Raw genomic sequence first — 22,182 nt, forward strand, 5'->3', positions numbered from 1 at the left:
AAAATTTTGTGCCGAGGTCCTTATACAGAACAGTGTAATCTACAGACAACTTCTTGGAGTTGCTAGCATTAACCACCATAATAAATTATTTCATTATCCAGCCAGTTTCAAAGTCAGGTGATGTACAACATATTCAGTTCTGTACATACGTGGGTACTATATAAATAGTATGTGTAACACATGGTGAGAAAATAATAAATAGGGTGAAAATTTCAAAACTTTTTTTCTCTATATATTGATGAGAATTTAGACTGGAAAAAGCACATTTTGGAACTCTGAAAACTACTACTTAATTAAGCCACATTTGCTTATGGTGTCATCGCAAATCTTGGGCCGAGAGAAATCAGTATGTTGACATATTCTGCGCATTTTCAGTCAACAGTGTCATATGGAATAATTTTGTGGGGTAATTCATCTTTAAAGAATTCTCCGTAGTTAAAGGACCTCCTGTAAGAATGTGTGGTGCTCACCCATGACCACCTTGTTGACATCTGTTTGAGTTGGGCATTCTACCTACTGCTTCACTTTACATTTATTCCTTCATTAAGTTTGTTATTAATGAATCCTCTGTAGTTCAAAAGGGACAATAATGTACGTAATTACAATACCAGAAGGAAAAGTGACATTCATTACTCCAATTGAAGGTTGTCTTTGGCACAAAAGAGTACAAAATGCTGCAACTAAAGTTTTTGATCACTTACCCAATGATATAAAATGTTTGACAGCAAAGTAAAATTTGAAAATAAACTGAAAAAGTTTCTTCTTGACAACTCCTCCTATTCCATAGAATTTCTGTTATTGTAATATTTAAAAGGCGGTGTGTAGGAAGTACTCGTGTCTGTGTAGTAGTAGTAGTAGTAGTAGTAGTAGTACAAAAAAGCTTATAAATGTTCTGCATGTGGCCATATTTATGAATTTATTTTCTATGTAAATGTAAAATGACTCACTCCACATCATTAAGATTTATTGTGCAAAATGATCTCTGGTACATGAAACAAACTAAGCCTATGACTCACTCTTGGGGTACAACTGCAGCAACTTCACGTCTGATTATTTCGCCTTATTAAGAATGATGTACTGAGTTGACTACGCAAAGAAAATTCTTATTGCAGTGCTGGTACTGATAAGAAAAAGCCAAGTTTTGTTCTGTGTGTGTTGAATGATATTCTTTACCATGTTTCTGCACTTTCCAAGCTTCAGCTCATGTCACATTACTATATGTATGCACATTGTTCATTAATATTTATAGTTTGTTATATACATTTTTAAATCATGATTATCCTCAGTGGGAAGGAAGTACAGATCAAGATACCAGTGTAAGAGCATTTCATTCAAACAAAAACCCACTGGATGATTGAATACGTGCAGACTAATTTTGCAGTAGTAGTTAGTTGTCCTCCACACATTGGGCAATAAACGCTCCACATCTACTGTAAGTGAAACTGCAGCAAAAGTCTGTAGATGGCTATTTTTCAGTGAAATTACATTGTACATTCTAGAGAGATCAATATAATCTGAATGTTCACCTTATGAGCAGAAGTTTGCATAGCATGGTAAGATGCTAAACAATGTAATAAAATGCACATGGCATAAAACATCTAATAGGCACTGGCATTTTAAGGAATATAAAAATTATTTAGGCTTTCCAATGGCCTGAAAATGAAATGGGTATCTATGAAATATCATTGCTTATAAAGAGAAAAGATTGTGAAATTGTCCTCACCCCAAAGGTTTTACTAACTGCAGGAAATTTTACACTGTTGCCATTTTCTTAGCTTGGAAATGACTTATGCAGCCATTTGCAGTGGGACCTACAGTTTAACATGGATTACGAGCCTCAATGTAGCTTGTCAATTTCTCATTAACAAACATTGCCAGAAGTGAAAAGTGACACAGGAATCTTAGGACTGACTGGGGATTGAACCTGAGACCCTTTTCATTGAGCCGTTGTGCCAGCTTATTTAGGAATTGTCACTTCTAAAATATTTTGGCGAAGGTATTACAACAATGTATGTGTCATAAAAGGAAATAATATTTAAAATAGGTGGAGGTGCGAGCAGCTTCAGGGTAGTTGAAATTTTGTGTGTGTGTGTGTGTGTGTGTGTGTGTGTGTGTGTGTGTGTTTTGCTTGCAGGTGTAGATTGATGTTGTTATAGTTAAGCCTTCCTGTTTTGTGATTATTATTATTTTATTTTATTTATTTATTTTTTATTTATTTATTTTTTTTTACTACGTTTAATATTACTATGCTTTGTTATGGCAGTATGGTTATGAAAGAATTTGTTTAAACAGGACGGCAGCAAAATGTACGAGAACTTCAAAGGTGGAAATGGAAAGTGTTTCCCGGAAATAAGAGCTGGTGGTGACTGTCCTGTTTCACCTCTGGAACTGCTTCAAACTTCTGTTGCCCAATCAGAAATTTCATTTGGTTGTCCACCTGTTTTGAGAGACATCTCCAATAATTCACCAGTTACATCGCAAAGTACATCTCCAGGTGATGTGAGCAGGGTAGTTGCTGATCCGTGCAGTAGCTCGGATACAGAAGGTGAAGTAAGCCTCTCTGATGGCTTAAGATTGAGAAGACTGTGGGTGACTGAGAAAGATTGGTTGAACAAAGAGATCCCTGAATTAAGAGAGGTCAGAGATTTGTTGGAGGATGATGCAAGTGTTCTGGCAGAAGAGGATGATGGTGCTGGTTGCCCTTTGCCAAGCACGCCAGAAGATGAACATCTTTTGGACTGTGAGGTAAGTTGTTAAGCTTCAAATAATTATGTGGGTAAGTTTAGGTAGTTCCACTATAAATTATAAGAAGATATCTTGTTCCTTCTCTTGGGGTCTACCTGCATATATTTTCATAGCTACAAGAGCATGCTGAAAGTTTCTCAGGTTGACACAAATGTGATACTGATAAGAATGACTTAATTTTTGTGTTATGGTGCAAGTAAATGGTCAATACGCAGAATATATTTGCTTATATGGCTTTCTAGTGTAGTTGCGGTGTGTACGTTTAGCTCAGTTGGATGAACTAGAATAGTGTATGTTCACAAAAATAATTTTCTTGGAGGGCAGTGGTGTTCTTGCAAATGGCAGTTTGTTCAAAAGTTGGGGAAGTTTTTAATGACTTGACTCTTTGCAGTAGTTCTGAGTGACGGAATTAAACAGGACTGTATTTACAGGGTGTTTCAAAAATTACCGGTATATTTGAAACGGCAATAAAAACTAAACGAGCAGCGATAGAAATACACCGTTTGTTGCAATATGCTTGGGACAACAGTACATTTTCAGGTGGACAAACTTTCGAAATTACAGTAGTTACAATTTTCAACAACAGATGGCGCTGCAAGTGATGTGAAAGATATAGAAGACAACGCAGACTGTGGGTGCGCCATTCTGTACGTCGTCTTTCTGCTGTAAGCATGTGCTGTTCACAACGTGCAAGTGTGCTGTAGACAACATGGTTTATTCCTTAGAACAGAGGATTTTTCTGGTGTTGGAATTCCACCGCCTAGAACACAGTGTTGTTGCAACAAGACGAAGTTTTCAACGGAGGTTTAATGTAACCAAAGGACTGAAAAGCGATACAATAAAGGATCTGTTTGAAAAATTTCAACGGACTGGGAACGTGACGGATGAACGTGCTGGAAAGGTAGGGCGACCGCGTACGGCAACCACAGAGGGCAACGCGCAGCTAGTGCAGCAGATGATCCAACAGCGGCCTCGGGTTTCCGTTCACCGTGTTGCAACTGCGGTCCAAATGATGCCAACGTCCACGTATCATCTCATGCGCCAGAGTTTACACCTCTACCCATACAAAATTCAAACGCGGCAACCCCTCAGCGCCGCTACCATTGCTGCACGAGAGACATTCGCTAACGATATAGTGCACAGGATTGATGACGGCGATATGCATGTGGGCAGCATTTGGTTTACTGACGAAGCTTATTTTTACCTGGACGGCTTCGTCAATAACCAGAACTGGCGCATATGGGGAACCGAAAAGCCCCATGTTGCAGTCCCATCGTCCCTGCATCCTCGAAAAGTACTGGTCTGGGCCGCCATTTCTTCCAAAGGAATCATTGGCCCATTTTTCAGATCCGAAACGATTACTGCATCACGCTATCTGGACATTCTTCGTGAATTTGTGGCGGTACAAACTGCCTTAGACGACACTGCGAACACCTCGTGGTTTATGCAAGATGGTGCCCGGCCACATCGCACGGCCGACGTCTTTAATTTCCTGAATGAATATTTCGATGATCGTGCGATTGCTTTGGGCTATCCGAAACATACAGGAGGCGGCGTGGATTGGCCTCCCTATTCGCCAGACATGAACCCCTGTGACTTCTTTCTGTGGGGACACTTGAAAGACCAGGTGTACCGCCAGAATCCAGAAACAATTGAACAGCTGAAGCAGTACATCTCATCTGCATGTGAAGCCATTCCGCCAGACACGTTGTCAAAGGTTTCGGGTAATTTCATTCAGAGACTACGCCATATTATTGCTACGCATGGTGGATATGTGGAAAATATCGTACTATAGAGTTTCCCAGACCGCAGCGCCATCTGTTGTTGAAAATTGTAACTACTGTAATTTCGAAAGTTTGTCTGCCTGAAAATGTACTGTTGTCCCAAGCATATTGCAACAAACGGTGTATTTCTATCGCTGCTCGTTTAGTTTTTATTGCAGTTTCAAATATACCGGTCATTTTTGAAACACCCTGTATCATGAAGGTGATAAATGTGAGGTAATTCAAAACTGCAATGATACATGAAAAAAAATAGTTCACAACATGGGAAAGAAAATTTGCAATATATTTTTGAATGTTCAGTATTTTAAGGTGTAAGACATAGCTGATGATATAAGCATATCAGAGGGAAGAGTACAGTACTTTTTATTTGAATTATGTTACAATTTCATACAAGATGGATGACAGGTTTCTTGAATGTTGACCAAAATGCAAATATGAAACAAATTTCATAGCAATGTTTGAGCTATTCAAAAGAAATTCAAATGATTTGTTACTGTAGCTTAATGATGGTACCACAGAACCATGTCAAAAATAAATGTAAATTAAAACACTGGCTGGAAACCAGTGGCCCTGCACAAAAGCTTTATTTCATATGCCAGAAGGTTATGGTCTTTGATTTCTGGGATACAGAAGTGTCCTGTTGTTACACTGCAAAGGATGAAACAATGACAGAGGTATATTTTGCGAATATGAGAGAAGAGCCCTGGGCTATGAAGATCAAATAATTTGATTAGAATAATAATGTGACTGTTAAGGTAATTTGCCAGTAAGAATATGAAGAGATATGAGGTATAAATTATTGGAATATTCACTGTATTTTCCAGACTCAACTAGTCCTTCACCTAAAGAAATTTGCAGCTGGAAGGATTTTAGATTTCAATAATAATATGGCAGCCAGAGATGGATATTTTTGACTTCCCAAAATTTCACTCCTGTGATGTAGTTCATAGACTGGAAAACATGGAACAAAGTAAATAGACTTAAGAGGACTATGTTGACTAATCAGTGCATTTTTACATAAACGAATTTCACTGCTCAGTAAGGAATTTTTCGTCTTGGCTTTGTACTGTCAAAGTGCTTGATGATTAAACAGGACCAATCTTTCACTACTACAGGAGAAACGTGTAGGCTGTAGTGTTTACAGACATCCCTGTTTGTTGAACTGCTCCATCTTTTTCTTCGTTTCCATTTGATTCAGCATTTGCTTTGGATGTAGGAGTCACATTGGCTTGTAATCCATCACAGTCTGATTTTTTGCAATAATTAAATGAAAACAGGAAAACAAGGGGCTACTTATTATGATCAAAATATTTTAGTTACCATTACAGTGTCCGCAGACAAGTCTCTCAAATTTGTTATTCACATTGTTGGACTGTGAGGCCCATGAGTCAGTATAAAACAAACCTTTCTCAGAAATTTGTCAGGTATTCATGTTACTGAAGTGTTATGTCGCTTGCTCACTCTTGCTGGGGCCACTGTGAAGTTCATGTGGGTTCCTGATCATCTTGGTCTGCCAGGTAATGAGGCTGCTGCCAAGGCTGCGGTCCGCGTTCCTCAGTCCACTAGTTCCAATATTCCCTCCAATGATATCTGCATGCCATCTGTCAGGAGTTGGTGTCACTTTGGCATCGTCATTGGTCCTCCCTTCATGGGAATAAACACCGTATTATTAAGCCTGTCCCAACGCCTTGGACAACCCTCCTCTTCCCGCCAGGAGGAGATCATTTTAACTAGGTTGCATATTGGGCACTGCCTTTTTAGCCATTGTCATTTAAGTGGTACCCACCACAACTTTATACACATTGTGCCCATTTTTTAACTGTCCACCTTATTCTGATGGAATGCTCATTTTTTTAACCATTTACATTCTCACTTGGGTTTGCCGTCTGTTATTGGCCATTTTAGCAAATGACACGTGAGCTGTTCACCGTGTTTTACTTTCTATCCATCATAGCAATATGGCGAAGGCCATTTAATTTTTAGTTCTGGACCTTGGTTTCTGTACAGTCTTTTATAGCGCTTTCTCCACGTCCCTGTTTTTAGCTGTCATACGTCACTTGGGATTGACGTATAACCATTTTTTAACTCCTCTCTGTCTTCGTGTTCTCTAGTTTTGAGTTGGGCGTGTACGACCCCCAGTTGTTTTTGCACCACAAAACAAAACAAACTGAAGTGTTAATTTCCATGGATGAATGGAAATTTAACTGATAAAATCACTAATTTGCACCTGTAGTAAGCTTTCAATAGCTTGTAATTGAGGAGTTATTTTAGTTTTATTCACTTATTACTCATAATTTTTGTAATAGAACACATGTAAAGATTTTGTATTGCAAACAAAAATTCAGCACTGTTCATTGCTTTATTGCAGATTCCAATTTATTGATTGACTGTATATATGAGTTTCCATTTACTGGAAGAATGCTGTGGTGTTTGTGATTATTTTGGGCAATTAAGGCTGCTGTTATAGAAGTATTAAAATATTTGACATTATTTGCTGTATAATAATTTGAAATGTTGAGAAAGTGGTATTGTAGAGAGAAAAAGTATTTTCCACTTAGATACATTAGTAAAAATCACACAGAAAATGAAAGTACAATGAAATGGGACAGACTGTAAATTCTAGAGCCTAAAGTTTTTGATGTGGTGGTGTCATCCTCAATCTGCAGACTGGTTTGATTCACCTCTACACACTGGTCTATCTTGTGCGAGTCCTTCCATCTCCAAATAACTATTGCGTCCTGTATCTAATTGAAACTGCTTACTGTATTCATACCTTGGTCTGCCTCTACAATCCCCCCCTCCCTCCATACTTCCCTCCAATACCAAATTGACAAGTCTGTGACACCTCAGCATGTGTCATATTAACCGAGCCTTTCTTTTAGTCAAGCTGTGCCACAATTTTCTTTCATTCCCAATTCAATTCAGTACCTCATTAGTTACGCAATCCACCCAGCTAATCTTCAGTATTTTCTGTAAAAGCTCCTTTTTTTCTGAACTGCTTGTAGTTGACATTTAATTTCCATACAAGGCTACACTCCATACAAATACTTCAAAGAAAGACTTCCTAACGATTAAATTTGTTAGATGTTAATAAATTCCTCTTTCAGAAGCGCTTTTATTGCTACAAGAAGTCTGCATTTTGTATCCTCCCTACTTTGGCCATCATCAGTTATTTCACTGCTAAAATAGCAAAACTCATCTTGTGTCTCAGTTCCTCACCTGCTCTCCACAGAATTGATAGATTTGACTATTTCACTACCCTATTTTTACTGTTGTTGATGATTATCTTATAACCTCTTTAAAGATACTATCCATTCCATTTAGCTTTTTTTAAAGTCCTTTGTCTCTGAGAGAATTAAAATGTCATTGGCAAACCTCAGAGTGCCTATTTCGTCTCTTTGGATTTTAATTCCTTTTCCAAATTTCTCCTTCATTTCCTCTACTACATGTTTAAGGTACAGATTCAGTAACATTAGGGACAGGCTACAACCCTGTCTCACTCTTTAAGCTGTAGTCTGCTTTCTGCGCAAGCTGTATATAACCGTTTGCTCCCTGTATTTTATCCCTGCTACCTTCATGATTTCAAAGAGTTTATTCCACACAAAATGTAAAATTTCATCTAAATTTACAAATTCTGTTGATGTAGGTTTGCCTTTCTTTAACCTATCCTCTTAGATAAGGTGCTCGGTCAGTATTGCTTGCATGTTTCCTATATTTCTCTGGAACCCAGACTGATGGGCTTCAATTCTTCTGTAAATAATTTGTCAGTATTTTGGAGCCATGATTAATTAAACTGATAATTCAGTAATATTCACACCTGCCAGCAGCAGATTTCTTTGGAATTGGAATCATTACATTCATGAAGTTTGAGGGTATTTCACTTGTCTCATACATCCTGTACACCAGATGGAATTGTTTTCTGTCATGACTGGCTCTACTGAGGTCTCAATTCTAAGGGAATGTCACCTACTCCAGGGGTCTCATTTCCACTTAGGTCTTTCAGTGCTCTGTCAAATTCTTCTCACATTATAGTATCTCCCATCTCATGTTCATCTCAAGTTCATTTCCATTGTAGAGCCCTTCTGTATATTCTTTCTACCATTCAGCTTTCCCTTCTTTGAGTCATACTGGTTTTCCGGCAGAGTTCTTGATATTCATACAGTTTTTCTCTTTCCTCCAAAGATCTCTCTAATCTTCCTATAGGAAGTATATATCTTTTTCCTAATTATATATGCTTCTACAGCCTTGCATTTGTTCCCTATCCATACCTGCCTAGCCACTTTGCACTTTGTGCCAATCTAATTTTTTAGATGTCTGCATTCCCTTTCACCTCCACAATTTAGTGCCTTCTCCTTTCATCAATAAAATTCAGTATCTCTTGTGTTATAAAAAAGTCTATTAGACGTTCTATTTGATCATCCGCTGCCTTCATTATTTCATATATCAACGCTAACCATTTGTCTTGTACTGTATTCCCTTTTCCTATTTGTCAAATATTGCCTAATGATCCCTCTGAAACTCTCCATCTCTGGTTCCTTCAATTTATCCTGTTCCAACCTAGTTAATTTTTTTCAGTTTTAATCTATAGTTCATACCAATAACCCCAGGTCTCTTCCACATACTCGTTTTTATCAGAAATATCAATGGTGGTGATTAAAGTATGCTCTGTGCTATGTTCTACCAGGTGACTTCATCTTGCATGCTTTTCCCCAGGTCCACGTTCTCATACTATTTTTCCTTCTCTTCTTTCCTACTATCAGATTCTGGTCTCAGTGACAATTAAATTTTCCTTTCCCTTAACTATTGGAATTATTTCTTTTTTTTCATCATACATTCTTTCAGTATCTTCCATCTGTGAAGCTAGTTGGTGTATAACCTTATACCATTTTGGTGGGTGTAGGCTTCTTGTCTGTCTGGGCTACAATAATGTGCTCACTTTGCTGTTAGTAGTAGCTTACCTGCACTCCTATTTTCTTATTTGTTATTAGACCTCTACTGCATCGCCCCTGTTGGATTTTGTGTTCTTGACTCTGTACTCGACTGACCAGAAGTCCTGTTCTTCCTGCAACCACAGTTCACTAATTCCCGCTTCATCTAACTTCAGTATAACTATTTATAATTTTTAAATTTTGTAATCTCCCTACCCAGTTTAGAGGTCCAATATTCCACACTTGGCCTGTAGAATACCAGTTTTGTTTTTCCTGATGCCTGTTTCCTCTGAGTAGTCGCCTCCAGGAGATCTGAATGGGGGCTACTTTACCTCCGGAATATTTTACCTAAGAGGATGTCATCATTTAACCATATAGAAGATCTGCATAACTCAGGAAAAATTGTGGGTTTAGTCCCCCCTCCCTCCTGTCCGTCTGTGTTCTGCCTTGTTGGACACCTTTATCCAGGAAAACAGTGTGCCTCAGGGTTCCGTCCTGAGTGTCGTCCTCTTTGCTATCGCCATTAACCCTATAACGGCTTGTCTACAGCCAGGCATCTCTGGCACACATTTTGTTGATGATTTTGCCATCTATCGTAGTTCTCCACAGATCTGTCTCTTTGAGTGGCGTCTTCAGTGATGACGCGATCATTTTTACACGTGGAGCATCGACAGTGGCTTTTGTTTTTCCACAGACAAAACTGTTTGTATGAATTTCTGGCAGTGCAATTGGTTTCTCCCACCATCTTTACATCTTGGGCCTGTTGCTCTTTCATTTGTTGAAACTATAAAATTGCTGGGACTCTTGCTGAATAGGAAACAGTCTTGGTCCTCCCCGTGTCTTACCTGGCAGTGCGCTGTACATGGTCCCTCTGTGTCCTACGTGTCGTCAATGGTATTTCCTGGGATGCAGATCAAACCACCTCCTCTGTTTGTATCAGTCCTTTGTACGTTATTAAGCCTCCCCCAACAACTTGGATGATCACCTCTCGGCCCTCCCACTGTGAGGAAGTCATTTTAACTAGGTTGCGTATTAGGCACTGCCATTTTAGCCATCGTCATTTGTTATGTGGCGCTCCCCCGTCGCTTTATACATATTACGTCCAAGTTTTAACTGTCCACCATTTCCTGATGGAATGCCCATTTTTTAACCATTTACATGCCAACTTGTGTTTGCCATGTGAGTTATTGGCCATTTTAGCAAATGACACGCAGGCTGTCAACCGCATTTTACTTTTTATCCTTCATAGCACTATGGTGAAAGCCATTTAAATTTGTTCGGGACCTCTGTTTCTTTATGGTGTATTTTATAGACCTTTCTCCACTTCCCTGTTTTTAGCTGTCTTCTCTTACATTGATTGGGATTGATGTGTAGTCTTTTTTAACTTCTGTCTTTGTGTTCTATAGTTTTGACATGGGTGCGTATGACCCTAGTTGTTTTTGAGCCCTAAAAACAAAACAAGCAAACAAAAAGAAAATCCCCAAACATGTAGACAAAACTTTTCCAGTTAATAATTGTCACCTGAAGAAAAACTGGCTATCCTAATGTCCTATTACCACTTCAGTTTTGAAGTTTAGATTACACTTTCAGTTTGTCAAAATACTTTTAGAACCACTTACTGTGGCCACTATGTATAACGGGTTCACATAAATGGGACTTTGTGCTTTTGTTAATGCAAAGAAAAATAACTGTCTCAGTATGCTTAAGTATGGTGAGCCAGAATTAAGGTGTGAAATATAAGGTTGTCTTAACTACGGAATAATATAACATGTTTAGCACAATGTCCATATGCCATACAGGTGCACATTTATTCGCCGTGTGGACAGCACCAATATCCCATACAGGTACAGCTTTTCCTTTTGCTGAAATATAAGGCGCTGCATGCTAAAAACTTTGTCTGTAGGATAGCCCTAGTAGTAATTATTTTGTCCTCTAGCCGCAGGAGGAGTCGATTTACAAGTGTGACTGTACTGAAATTGTTGTGGTAACATCAGAAGACTAGCTATCGAAACTGTCATACAGAACAGAAAGGGCCTTGCAACAAGCTTAAAAACAAGAAAGCTGAAGCGAAATGATTTTTTGGAAAGGTTGTTATTTGAGCATGAAGATAGAAAAACAAACATGATGTATATTGCCACTCCATAAAACATCAGGCAACTACCAAAGAGGTTTCTATATCATAGTGACCCAGGGGTAAAGGGGCAATACTGAGGTAGTGGAGTGATGGGTTGTGGAAGTGTTGATTGGGGGTGGCTAGGAAGACTCCGCTGCAAGATAAATAATATTTTATTTGTCTTGGATTACAACATAGGAGTGCTGTGGCATCCTTGGATAAGCCCTCTGCAGGTAATGCCAATGGTGTCGGAAAGCCACATAGTTGCTACAGCAGATTGACGTCCATGTCCTGCTTTGCTGACACTGTTAACCTCTCTCAGCAGCGTGTGCCTGAGTTAGCACTATGTGGCCCCGAATGAGCAGTATCAGTGAAGTGTTGTGTGTCTGCTGAGTTCTTGTAAGCAGGCACAGCTACTGTTAGGAGCTTGCCCTGGTGTGGAGGGATGGTAGCAGTACTGCTCTGGCTGTGAACTGTCCCCTCAAAGGCAGAACTTCTGCACTGCTGTGGGCCCTGAGGGATGGCTTCCCATGTTGTCAAAGTCTGCCGTCATGGAATTGTGCCCAGGTCTGGCAGAGTTGACTGCCCAGAGTGACCTCTGCTGCTGACTGGCCCGTAGTATGCTGGAAGCCATTGTGGACCTATTGTCATAGAGGGTGCTGCCAGACTGCGCATAATTTTTCTGGACGGCGAGGACATTTATAGCGATTAGCAGTGCACTTGTTTTGCTGTTACACTGATTCCAGGCATGTACAGGTCAACTCCTCAGTGTCCCAATGGTGGGGAAATACACCACAGGCCAATCCATTGTTGCAAAGCCTTGCTATCACATTACCATGATTGCAGCAGCTTAACCTGGCTGGCTTGCTGTGTACAAACAAGCTCACATGTGGAGTTACATATCAGCCTCTCTGTGCCCATCCGTTTGTCTCACACATGGCTGCCATGGTGCTGCTTCAATTTAGTAATGCCCAAAATTTAGTGATGGTGTTGCATACCTCCCTTCTTTGAGACGAGCTGGACCACAGGTCTAACCCATGCATGACTATTCTACAACAAAAGACTTCACCATAAAGTTGAGACATAGGTTATTTACAGTTTTTCCTCATGCGTTAAACAACAGAACTCTGAAATAGGGCACATTCTCAGCCTACTGGCACCATTGGCCTTTACACTACTCCATAAAATCTCGATTCCCACTGAGTTACCCCTTGAACATTCAGAAACCATTCATGTGAATATTCCCTTATCGCACCAATTTCAACACTACCTGAGACTTCTTGTCTTTCAAATCACAATTAATTAAATTTTACAGTAACTCTCTCTGATTACTATTTCTAGTTTTTGCACTCACCGCACCCTGTCATGTACGAGCGGTTAACCAGTCCTGCGGTATCTGATGTACCGAAGGTTCACACAGTTGAGTGACCCTCCACCTAAGGTAGATGAAGGATGTGCAAAACAGTTAACATTAACATGGTGCCTGTAGTTTTAACACTTGCAGTCTTGATCGTGTACTGCTGCTCCTCTTGAACTGTAGAACATGTGAAAGCATTTGTTCCACCGAAACACTCCTCTCTTGTGTGTCTGAGTTGGTTCAGGGACAGGATTAGATTAGGATTCAATGTTTCCTTCAGGTAAGTCAGATTTTTCACTCAAAGGGTTGCTAGTGGCTTCTCTGGCCAGTACAACTGTGGCTGCATAACGTTCAGCTTGGTTTCCCTCGTAAAAGAAGCTGATGGGTGAAACATATGCCTGGTGATGTCACAGTCTGTTCCATTAATGAATATTCCACTCCTGTATAAATCCATATGTTCAACTCTCCCGAGCTTACTATGCTCATAGCAATTTGCAACAACTACTTCGGTACTGTTTACAGAAAATAACTAGTGTGAACCTGTTTGCTGAAAATAGGGTCGCAGCTCAAGTGTGACATATGAACAATCCTGACCTTCTGCTATACCCTTTTAGAACTCTCTCGCATGTTGCTGGTACCCGTACGTGCCTACCGCCCAGGTCGGGGAGATAGCAACGTTCTCCCTATGACAAGGTTGGAGTTAAGTTACGGACATCAGCACATAACTCCCACCATCTTCTACAATCAGTAGAATCTCCTGTGTTTTTACTTGCACAAATTTCCCCAAGTTCCCCATTTAGTAGGTATGTATGTATTGTGTAATATTTGAATCTGGCTCATCTGTTGCTAATTGGAAACTATCAGTAAATACAGTCATGCTAGATCTTTTTCTGTTCTCAACGGCTGCCATATGGTAATACAGTGGTAGATTAGATTTGTCTGGTTCAAGTACCAGTTCTAATCCCAGCAGCAACTCCTCCTGCACTTCCTATAGGCCTACCAAAACTGTAACTCCCCTCATCTTTTGCTTCAACCCACGGCAACATGGGACAGGGAACTCCCCATCACTCCCCTCCCCTAAGTTCTGCAGTTACATACACATGCAAAAGAAAATGCAACATAACTCACATAAAAGACAAAACTTCTCCCCCTGTTTTCATTTTGTATTGGAATAATAATCACCTATGTTTCTAAAGAACATGTACACACTAATCCAAACATACATTATTCACTCTTACTTCTGTGACTTTAACCTACACAACCTCCTGTACGGATTGTGCAAGATTTCTACACTTCTTCTCTTTCGTACTACTCATACTTCCAGCATCAGCAGACGACACCTGTGTCTCCACATCTGGAGCACCTCGAAACTGCTGCAGATGCCCCACATGAACAATAATTTTGAGAGTCAGTAAAACAGAAGCATGATGTTTACCAGCAGTGTTGTTTCAACTACCTGAAATTGCCCTTAGTAATGAGTTAAAGATCTTTTGGTCTTACCCTTCAGAAAATATGGGTTCAGTAACATTAACATCTGACTGACTTCATATAGTGGTAACGTGGCCACATAATTCCCCAGCTGCTGTTGGCATTTACTTCCTGCGCAAATTTACCTCAGTTTTATATGAGTAGCTTTATTCATTCATAGATCCCTTCTTACATGGATAGAGGGATAGAGGACATGTCAAAGTATTTACAAGTTAAGACCAATTTAAAATAAACTAATTCATATACACATACATTTACAGATTTCTGGTTAGACAATCATTAGATTTACTCCTGGAATACAATACTTCTTTTACAAATAACTTATTAAATTATGTAATGCCACACTGTTTACTCATATCTCTCTATCAATCACTGTGTGTGCCCCCCCCCCCCCCCCCCCACACACACACACACACACACACACACACACACACACACACACACACACACACACACACACAATTATGTGAGATGTTGAGCTCAGAAAGAGGAATAGGTGTTAATATTGTACAATGCATAACTTGGGGGTAAGTTTGTCTAGAAAAGGAAAAAGCGTGGTGTGAAGGTGTTATGTGGAATGTTGGATGTTTTATCATCATCATTATTATTTATTTGTATAATTTTTGTCTTTTAGCAAAATCCTCAAGACTCCATGACTCAGCTCTGTTATGTCAAACAGTACAGCATATGCTTCCCATAAACAACCTTTTATGAGTAGACTTTTGAATAATATGCACTCACAACAAAGGATATAAATCAGTATGGTGAATGCCCACAGTCTCTCAGCAACTTTCTCACTGTGCGTTGTACACTTTTCCCTACTGCTGGCCTCAGGGTGCAATGGACTCATCCTTAACTTTTTAAACTTCAGCAAATTACACATTTGCTTTAACAAATCGGACATAAAGTTTGTCCCTTGATCAGTGGTCATAGCTTCTGGCACCCCAAATTTGAGCACCTGGTTATTGGACAATGCCTGTGCCACTGTTGCTGCCAGTTATAGATTGCAATCATTTCCACATATCTAGAAAAATTATCAATACTGGTTAACACATACAGATTAGTGGCTGAAGTCTTGTTGAACTGCCCATGGACATCCAACCCAATCATTCTGAAAGGCTCTGTTGCTTCTGATAACCTCTGGAAAGGTATTAACTTACAGCTCATATCTGCCCACTGCCCGCACTGCACATAACTCTTCACATGCCAATCCACATCCTCTCTCCTGGTCTTCCACCAGTAGTGCTCTGCTGCTCAGCTATTCATTGTTCTACAACCCCAGTGTCTGGCCAACATGTGGCCATGTGCTTCTTTCAGCTTTGCAGGCAACGCTACTGGTAGCCCTCAACCTCACTGTCTTACAATAATCTGTCCCACCCAGTGAATTGTGGTTGCAATTTGTACTGTTTACGTTCAAAGTCAGCTCATTGCACTGCTTGCCATTGTGCATGGTGTGACCCAGTGTCTGTGTCACTGCTACTTTACAGCTTAAAACTATCCGCTTTTGTGTGTCTTTTACCAGGTGTGTGTAACACTTCATACTCGAATTCCCTTGACCTCAGTGCCCATCTAGTTCGTCTACTAGACTAAGCCCAAACAATCACTTACGGACTGCATAGTCTGTTACTACTTTAAAACTCTTTCCGTATAAATAACACGTGAAATGTGTGATTCTGTAAATCACACTAAGCATCTGTTTCTCTGTTTTGCATAGTTTTCCTCTACTCTGCTCAACTGCTTAGAAACGTATGCTGCCAGGTTCTCCTTACCCTGACTGGATGTGTCTGTTGCTGAGACACTGTCTTTCTTGTAGTCCAGGAAAATCAATTCAGGGCTTGATGTCAACCCTGTTAACTCCTTGAATGCGTCTTGGCATTCAAACTTTACATCATTTTTTAACAGTCACATAAATGATCCTGCTATATTTGCAAACCCTTTCTTGAATTTTCTACAACAATAATTCCCTAACCCTGGAAAGATGGTAACTCCTTGGTATTACTAGGAATTGGAAATTCCCGTACTGCTTGTGTCAACCTTGTATCTGTGTTAACCTTTCACCCTAATAACATGCCGTAAATATGTACCTTCTTCTAATACAAAATGAAATTATTCCATGTTTAATGTTAAATTTACTGCTTGTACTCTTTTAACACCTCTTGCAAACATTGTTTATACTCTGCCATACCCTTCGCAAAAATGGGTGTACCATCCAGGTACACCATGCACTGGCAAGGCTTCAGTCTCCTCAGTACTCTGTCCAGCAAATGCTAAAACGTTTCTGGGGCATTTTTCAAACAAACGGCATCCTGTAATATTGAAAATGGCACCAGAGGACTGAGAACACGGTTTTCAGACTGCCCTCCAGATATGGTACCCATTCTTCAGATCTAAGGTAGAGGACTACTTGCACTATCCCAGTTCATCAGTAGTTTCAGTAATGTTTGGAAACGGATAGGCATCAGTTGTAGTTTTGCTGTTAAGATGACTATAGACCCAACAGAATCTGTCTTCTGGCCCCATCTGGTGACCGCCATCCCCCCCCCCCCCCCTCTCTCTCTCTCTCTCTCTCTCTCTCTCTCTCTCTCTCTCTCTCTCTCTCTCTCTCTCTCTTTCTTTTTACAACTTCGATGGGTGCACTCTGTGGACTAGTGCTTTCCTCTGTTGCACCATCTGCTAACTGTACCGCAATTAATTCTTCTAATAATGGTTGCATACAATGCAGTATATGATGAGGTCTATGATGTACCAGCAACTCGGTTACAATGTTTTGTTTCATGCATTGCTGGTAAAGACCCTTGAGGAAACAACAAATCCTCAAATTCAAACAATAATTTCTCCATTTCCAGTCTACCTATACCTCTAAGATGCTCTAACTTTCTAACAAGGGAACCTCCCCATCACACCCCCTCAGATTTAGTTATAACTTGGCACAGTGGATAGGCCTTGATAAACTGAACACAGATCAATTGAGAAAACAGGAAGAAGTTGTGTGGAGCTGTGAAAAAATAAGCAAAATATACAAACTGAGTAGTTCATGGGCCACATAGGCAACATCAAGGAGAACGTGAGCTCAGGAGCGCCGTGGTCCCGTGGTAGAGTGAGCAGCTGCAGAAGGAGAGGTCCTTGGTTCAAGTCTTCCCACGAGTGAAAATTTTACTTTCTTTATTTTTGCATAGTTATTATCTGTCCGTTCGTTCATTGATGTCTCTGTTCACTGTAATAAGTTTAGTGTCTGTGTTTTGCGACCGCATCGCAAAACCGTGCGATTAGTAGACGAAAGGACGTGCCTCTCCAATCGGAACCGAAAACATTTGATCGCAAGGTCATAGGTCAACCGATTCCTCCACAGGAAAACACATCTGATACATTTTATACGACACTGGTGACGGCATGTGCATCATATGACAGGAATATGTTGTCGACCCACCTAACTTGTACACTTGGCGAATGGGTAAAAAGATTCTTCTACCTTGCCCGATTTAGCTTTTCTTGTGGATGTGATAATCACTCCCAAAAAAGTGATGAAAACATAAGAGTTTGTCACATGAACTGAAAATAAAAAATTAAAGGTTTCACTCGATGGAAGATTTGAACCAAGGACCTTTCGTTCCGCAGCTGCTCACGTTAGCACGAGACCACGGCGCTCCTGCGGTCGCAGTGTCCTTAATGTTGCCTATGTTGCCATGAACTACTCAGTTTGTATATTTTGCTTATTTTTTCACAGTTCCACACAACTTCTTCCTGTTTTCCTAATTGATCTGTGTTCAGTTTTTCAAGGCCTATCCACTGTGCCAACTTATAACTAAATCTGAGGGGGGTGCGATGGGGAGGTTCCCTTGTAAGCAATGAAGTTTTATTGACATTTTCCACATTACCCTGTTGCAGTCTGACCAAGTTTCTACACATATTATACAGGTCTTCCAGATTAACTACCAACATTCCCTTGGTGAACTGTACTCCATCAATGCCTAAAACTGTGTAAATTCACGGGCACTACTTTCCTGTCAAATTCCTCTTGTACGTGTGTTATGCTTCGCCATACAAAGCAATGTGATGTGTCTGATAATAATATTCTGCTAGCAGTTCTACCAATCACAGTGCATTAACAGACCATTCTGGTCCCACATTTACACATACCAACATCCTGGTACCTTGCAGCACAATAACATGCAAATTAATCTGTAGTGTTGTTGACTGTGATTTAAGTGGTTCCACCCACTTAAGAGTGGTGCACCTTGCATTCGTACTACATTTGAGACTGTCTCCCCTGGTTGGAACATTGCACACCTCAGTTCAGCTGTATGCCACGTAAGGTCAATTTTGACATACTGTGTTATCAGAAAGTCCATTCCCAGGATTGTGCAGTAACTATCCCACACTCAGGGCACAACTCCTACACATTGCTAAAATGCTGCATCCCCACATGAAAATCTATCATTGCTGAAACCAAAGATTCCACATCACTGTCTTCAATACCACGTAAAATTTTTCATGTATGTAATATTTCCTAATCTGTTCAATTTGGGGTTTAAAATTATGCTAGACTGCAGTATAATTATTCTTTAAGTTTGCTAGAAAATTGCCAGTTCATATACGCAATTGAAGAGGGGAGATAGCAGTGGTCAGTGTGTAGTATACAAGGTGTGCAACTTTGCTTCTGCCATTTTTCCCCAATATTTGAGGCTTTAATGAAACAAATTGGTTGCACATGTAGTATTCAAAGTATTTTCCATCGCTGGCCATTACTTTCTCCCATCTTTTGGACAATGTAAGAATCCCGCGTCAAAAAAATTATTCATCTTTTGAAGCGTTCCATGAATCGATCCAATTTGTGACTTCTTCATGAGACCAGAAGTGTTGGTCAGCCAGGCCATGTGCTATTGATCTAAAACAGGTGATAGAGGGAGCAATGTCTGGAGAATATGGCAGGTGGGGTAGGACTTTCCATTGTAACATTTCCAAGTACATTTTGACCTCCTTTGTAATGGGTCGAGCATTGCCGTGCTGCAAAATCACTTTATTGTGCATCTTGCTGTATTGCAGCTGTTTCTCTTTTAATTCTCTGCTCAAACGCATTAATTGCGTTCAGTAATGAGCACCTGTGGTTGTTTCACTTGGTTTTAACACCTCATAGTACACGACGCCGAGCTGGTCCCACCAAATGCAGAGCATGATCTTGGGGCCGTGAATATTCGATTTGGCCATCGACGTGGAAGCATGGCCGGGATATTCCAATGATTTTTTGCGTTTAGGGTTACCGTAATGAACACAATGAGATGCAGAAATCCATTCCGTTTTTTGCCTCTGAAGCAACTGTTCAGAAACACACAAATGCTATTCAATGTCTTAGTTTCAGCTCTCACAGGACCCAAGTTCCTTCTTTCTGAATCATGCCCATAGCCTTGAGACATTTTGAAATGGCTTGCTGTGTCACTCCCACTAATTGTGCCAATTCTTCTTGAGTTTGACGTGAGTCTTCACTCAGCAATGTCTCCAATTCTGCATCTTCGAAAACATTCTCTCTTCCATCACTATGCTGGTCTACGACGTTAAAATCACCGCTTTTGAAGCATTGAAACCACTCAAGACACATTCTTCCACTAATAGCGTCTTTATCATATGTACTTCTGAGCATTCCATGAGACTCAGCCGCTGTTTTCTTCATATTGAAACAAAACAGTACCACCTCCCGCAAATGACGAGAATGAATGAGGCTCATAAACTGACATTTTCAGTCAAGAACAACTTTATGATGCCGACACAAATAGACTAATGTTTGAATAAGGTTATGTTGATGGAGATCCAAGCTAACTGCCTGACATCTGCAATCTGTTTCTATCGACTGCTACTTACCGTTGTCGCCACCTATCGGCAAATGGTGGAAGCAAGTTTTACACCTAGTATTATTATTATTATTATTATTATTATTATTTTACTGTCAGTGGAAGTCCATATTTGCCTTCATTTACCCCTCGAGCGGGCGTGCCTCTGTATAATGTGCATCAGTCACAAATAACATTGTCTTCTTCCATTTTGTTAAATGTTTTAAAAGTGTGAGCCTGTACCTATTCCTTCGTTATTGCTTCAGCTAATACAGTGATACGTCCAAATGAAGAGAAGTAATAGAAAATAAACATCGAGCTAGGGGGGAAAAAATATTCGATCTGTGCAAAAAACTGACCCAGATTCCGAGCTAGCAGCACAGTTCCACAATGAGGCAGTCGTCGATGAGATAATTAGGAATCAGCTGGAAGCTGATGCAACTGCACTATTTAATGCATAGTTGTTCATTACAGTGGGGTAATACGTGTCAGTGGCAACAGAGTGATGTAATGGAAGTTCATTTTATTATTGGTTAATCAATCTGATTTAGCTTATATAATGTATTTGTATTTCATCATTGTTTAATTAAACTAAGATTAAACTGTGATGTTGCTCATACGTGTTTAGCTTGATAACATAAAGGCATCTATTCTTTACATGTGTACAAAGTATGTCACACACCCTCTTGTATTGTAAAACGCAGCATGCCTGTTTGGGGGTTAAATATATAAAATGTAAAGCACTAGATTAAAGGAATACAGCAGGCTGTAAATGACATCTGAAGTATTGTTAAGTGTCCTTTGAGAGACAGATGTTAGCTGTATACCAATACCATGACACCAAATGAGAGTAATTCTTTTGATAACTTGCAGATGACGGAAGTTCTGAAAGCTGGTGTGCTTTCAGATGAAATTGATCTAGGAGCATTGGCGCACAATGCTGCAGAACAAGCAGAGGAATTTGTCCGAAAAGTATGGGAAGCATCATGGAAAGTATGCCACTTCAGAAATTTACCCCAATGGCTACAGGACAATGACTATTTACATGCTGGACATAGGCCACCCTTGCCAAGTTTTTATGCGTGCTTCAAGAGCATATTTCGCATTCATACAGAGACTGGAAACATCTGGACACATTTATTGGGCAAGTAAACATTATTTTTGCTTAAAAAGATGAGCAACCTACTGAATGAGATTCTTTCATTTAACTTTTGTTCCTTGGTATTTTATTCATAGGATCTGCAATCTCATTTTAATGTATTGAACTTGGGGCAACAGAGACTTATGTATTGAGGGTAAAGTCATGGAGTGGGAATAGCTTGCAGGTTATAAATTCTGAGATGAGAGTACATTGATAAAAGGAATAGGTATGAAAAGGTTTTCCATGCTCCCCTGTATCACTTACCATGCTTTATTTTTTGGTGCTTCTAGGTGGTACATAAGTCATGCTCAATTTGAAACCCATCAGAACATGCCTTTGCACCATGGAGTTTACGCATGCGCGCGCATGTGCGTGTGCGTGTGTGTGTGTGTGTGTGTGTGTGTGTGTGTGTGTGTGTGTGTGTGTTTTCGGGGGGAGGGGGGTGGTGATAGTCCTCGAATGGTTGTTCTGAAAATGCTAAATGTGTTAGTCTTGTGGCATTCTACATGTAGGCCATTGTAAAATTAAAATTTCCTCTATATTCAGTTAACTTTAGATTTGTTTCTATTTCATTCAGTTGTGATCAGCATTTCTATGGAATTATAAGTTGATGTGTGCAATCTCTTGGAAATGTAATTTACAACCGAAGGCAAGTTAATAACTGATGTGAGCTTCTGTATTTGAAATGCGAGGGTCATTCAATCATTAAAGAGACAAATTGCTCTGGGGAAAAAGCTGTTAGTAGGGAAGTTTGGTACTGTTATGGCTTTAAGTTGGCATCACTGGGATGAGCCCTGATCAGCT

General features: G+C 40.0%; 1 protein-coding gene across 2 annotated transcripts in view; it reads left to right on the forward strand.

Annotated features, from left to right (window-relative positions):
- Positions 1-22,182, forward strand: part of LOC124721187 (adiponectin receptor protein) — an 82,434-nt gene that overhangs the window by 38,739 nt on the left and 21,513 nt on the right. For both annotated transcript variants that reach the window (XM_047246027.1, XM_047246028.1), the window contains exons 2-3: positions 2,293-2,745; positions 21,111-21,381. In XM_047246027.1, the coding sequence (XP_047101983.1) occupies positions 2,293-2,745; positions 21,111-21,381 (724 nt within the window). The remainder of the gene's footprint in view (positions 1-2,292; positions 2,746-21,110; positions 21,382-22,182) is intronic.

Source organism: Schistocerca piceifrons, chromosome X, assembly GCF_021461385.2.
Source record: "Schistocerca piceifrons isolate TAMUIC-IGC-003096 chromosome X, iqSchPice1.1, whole genome shotgun sequence".
NCBI classification, from domain to species: Eukaryota; Metazoa; Arthropoda; class Insecta; order Orthoptera; family Acrididae; genus Schistocerca; species Schistocerca piceifrons.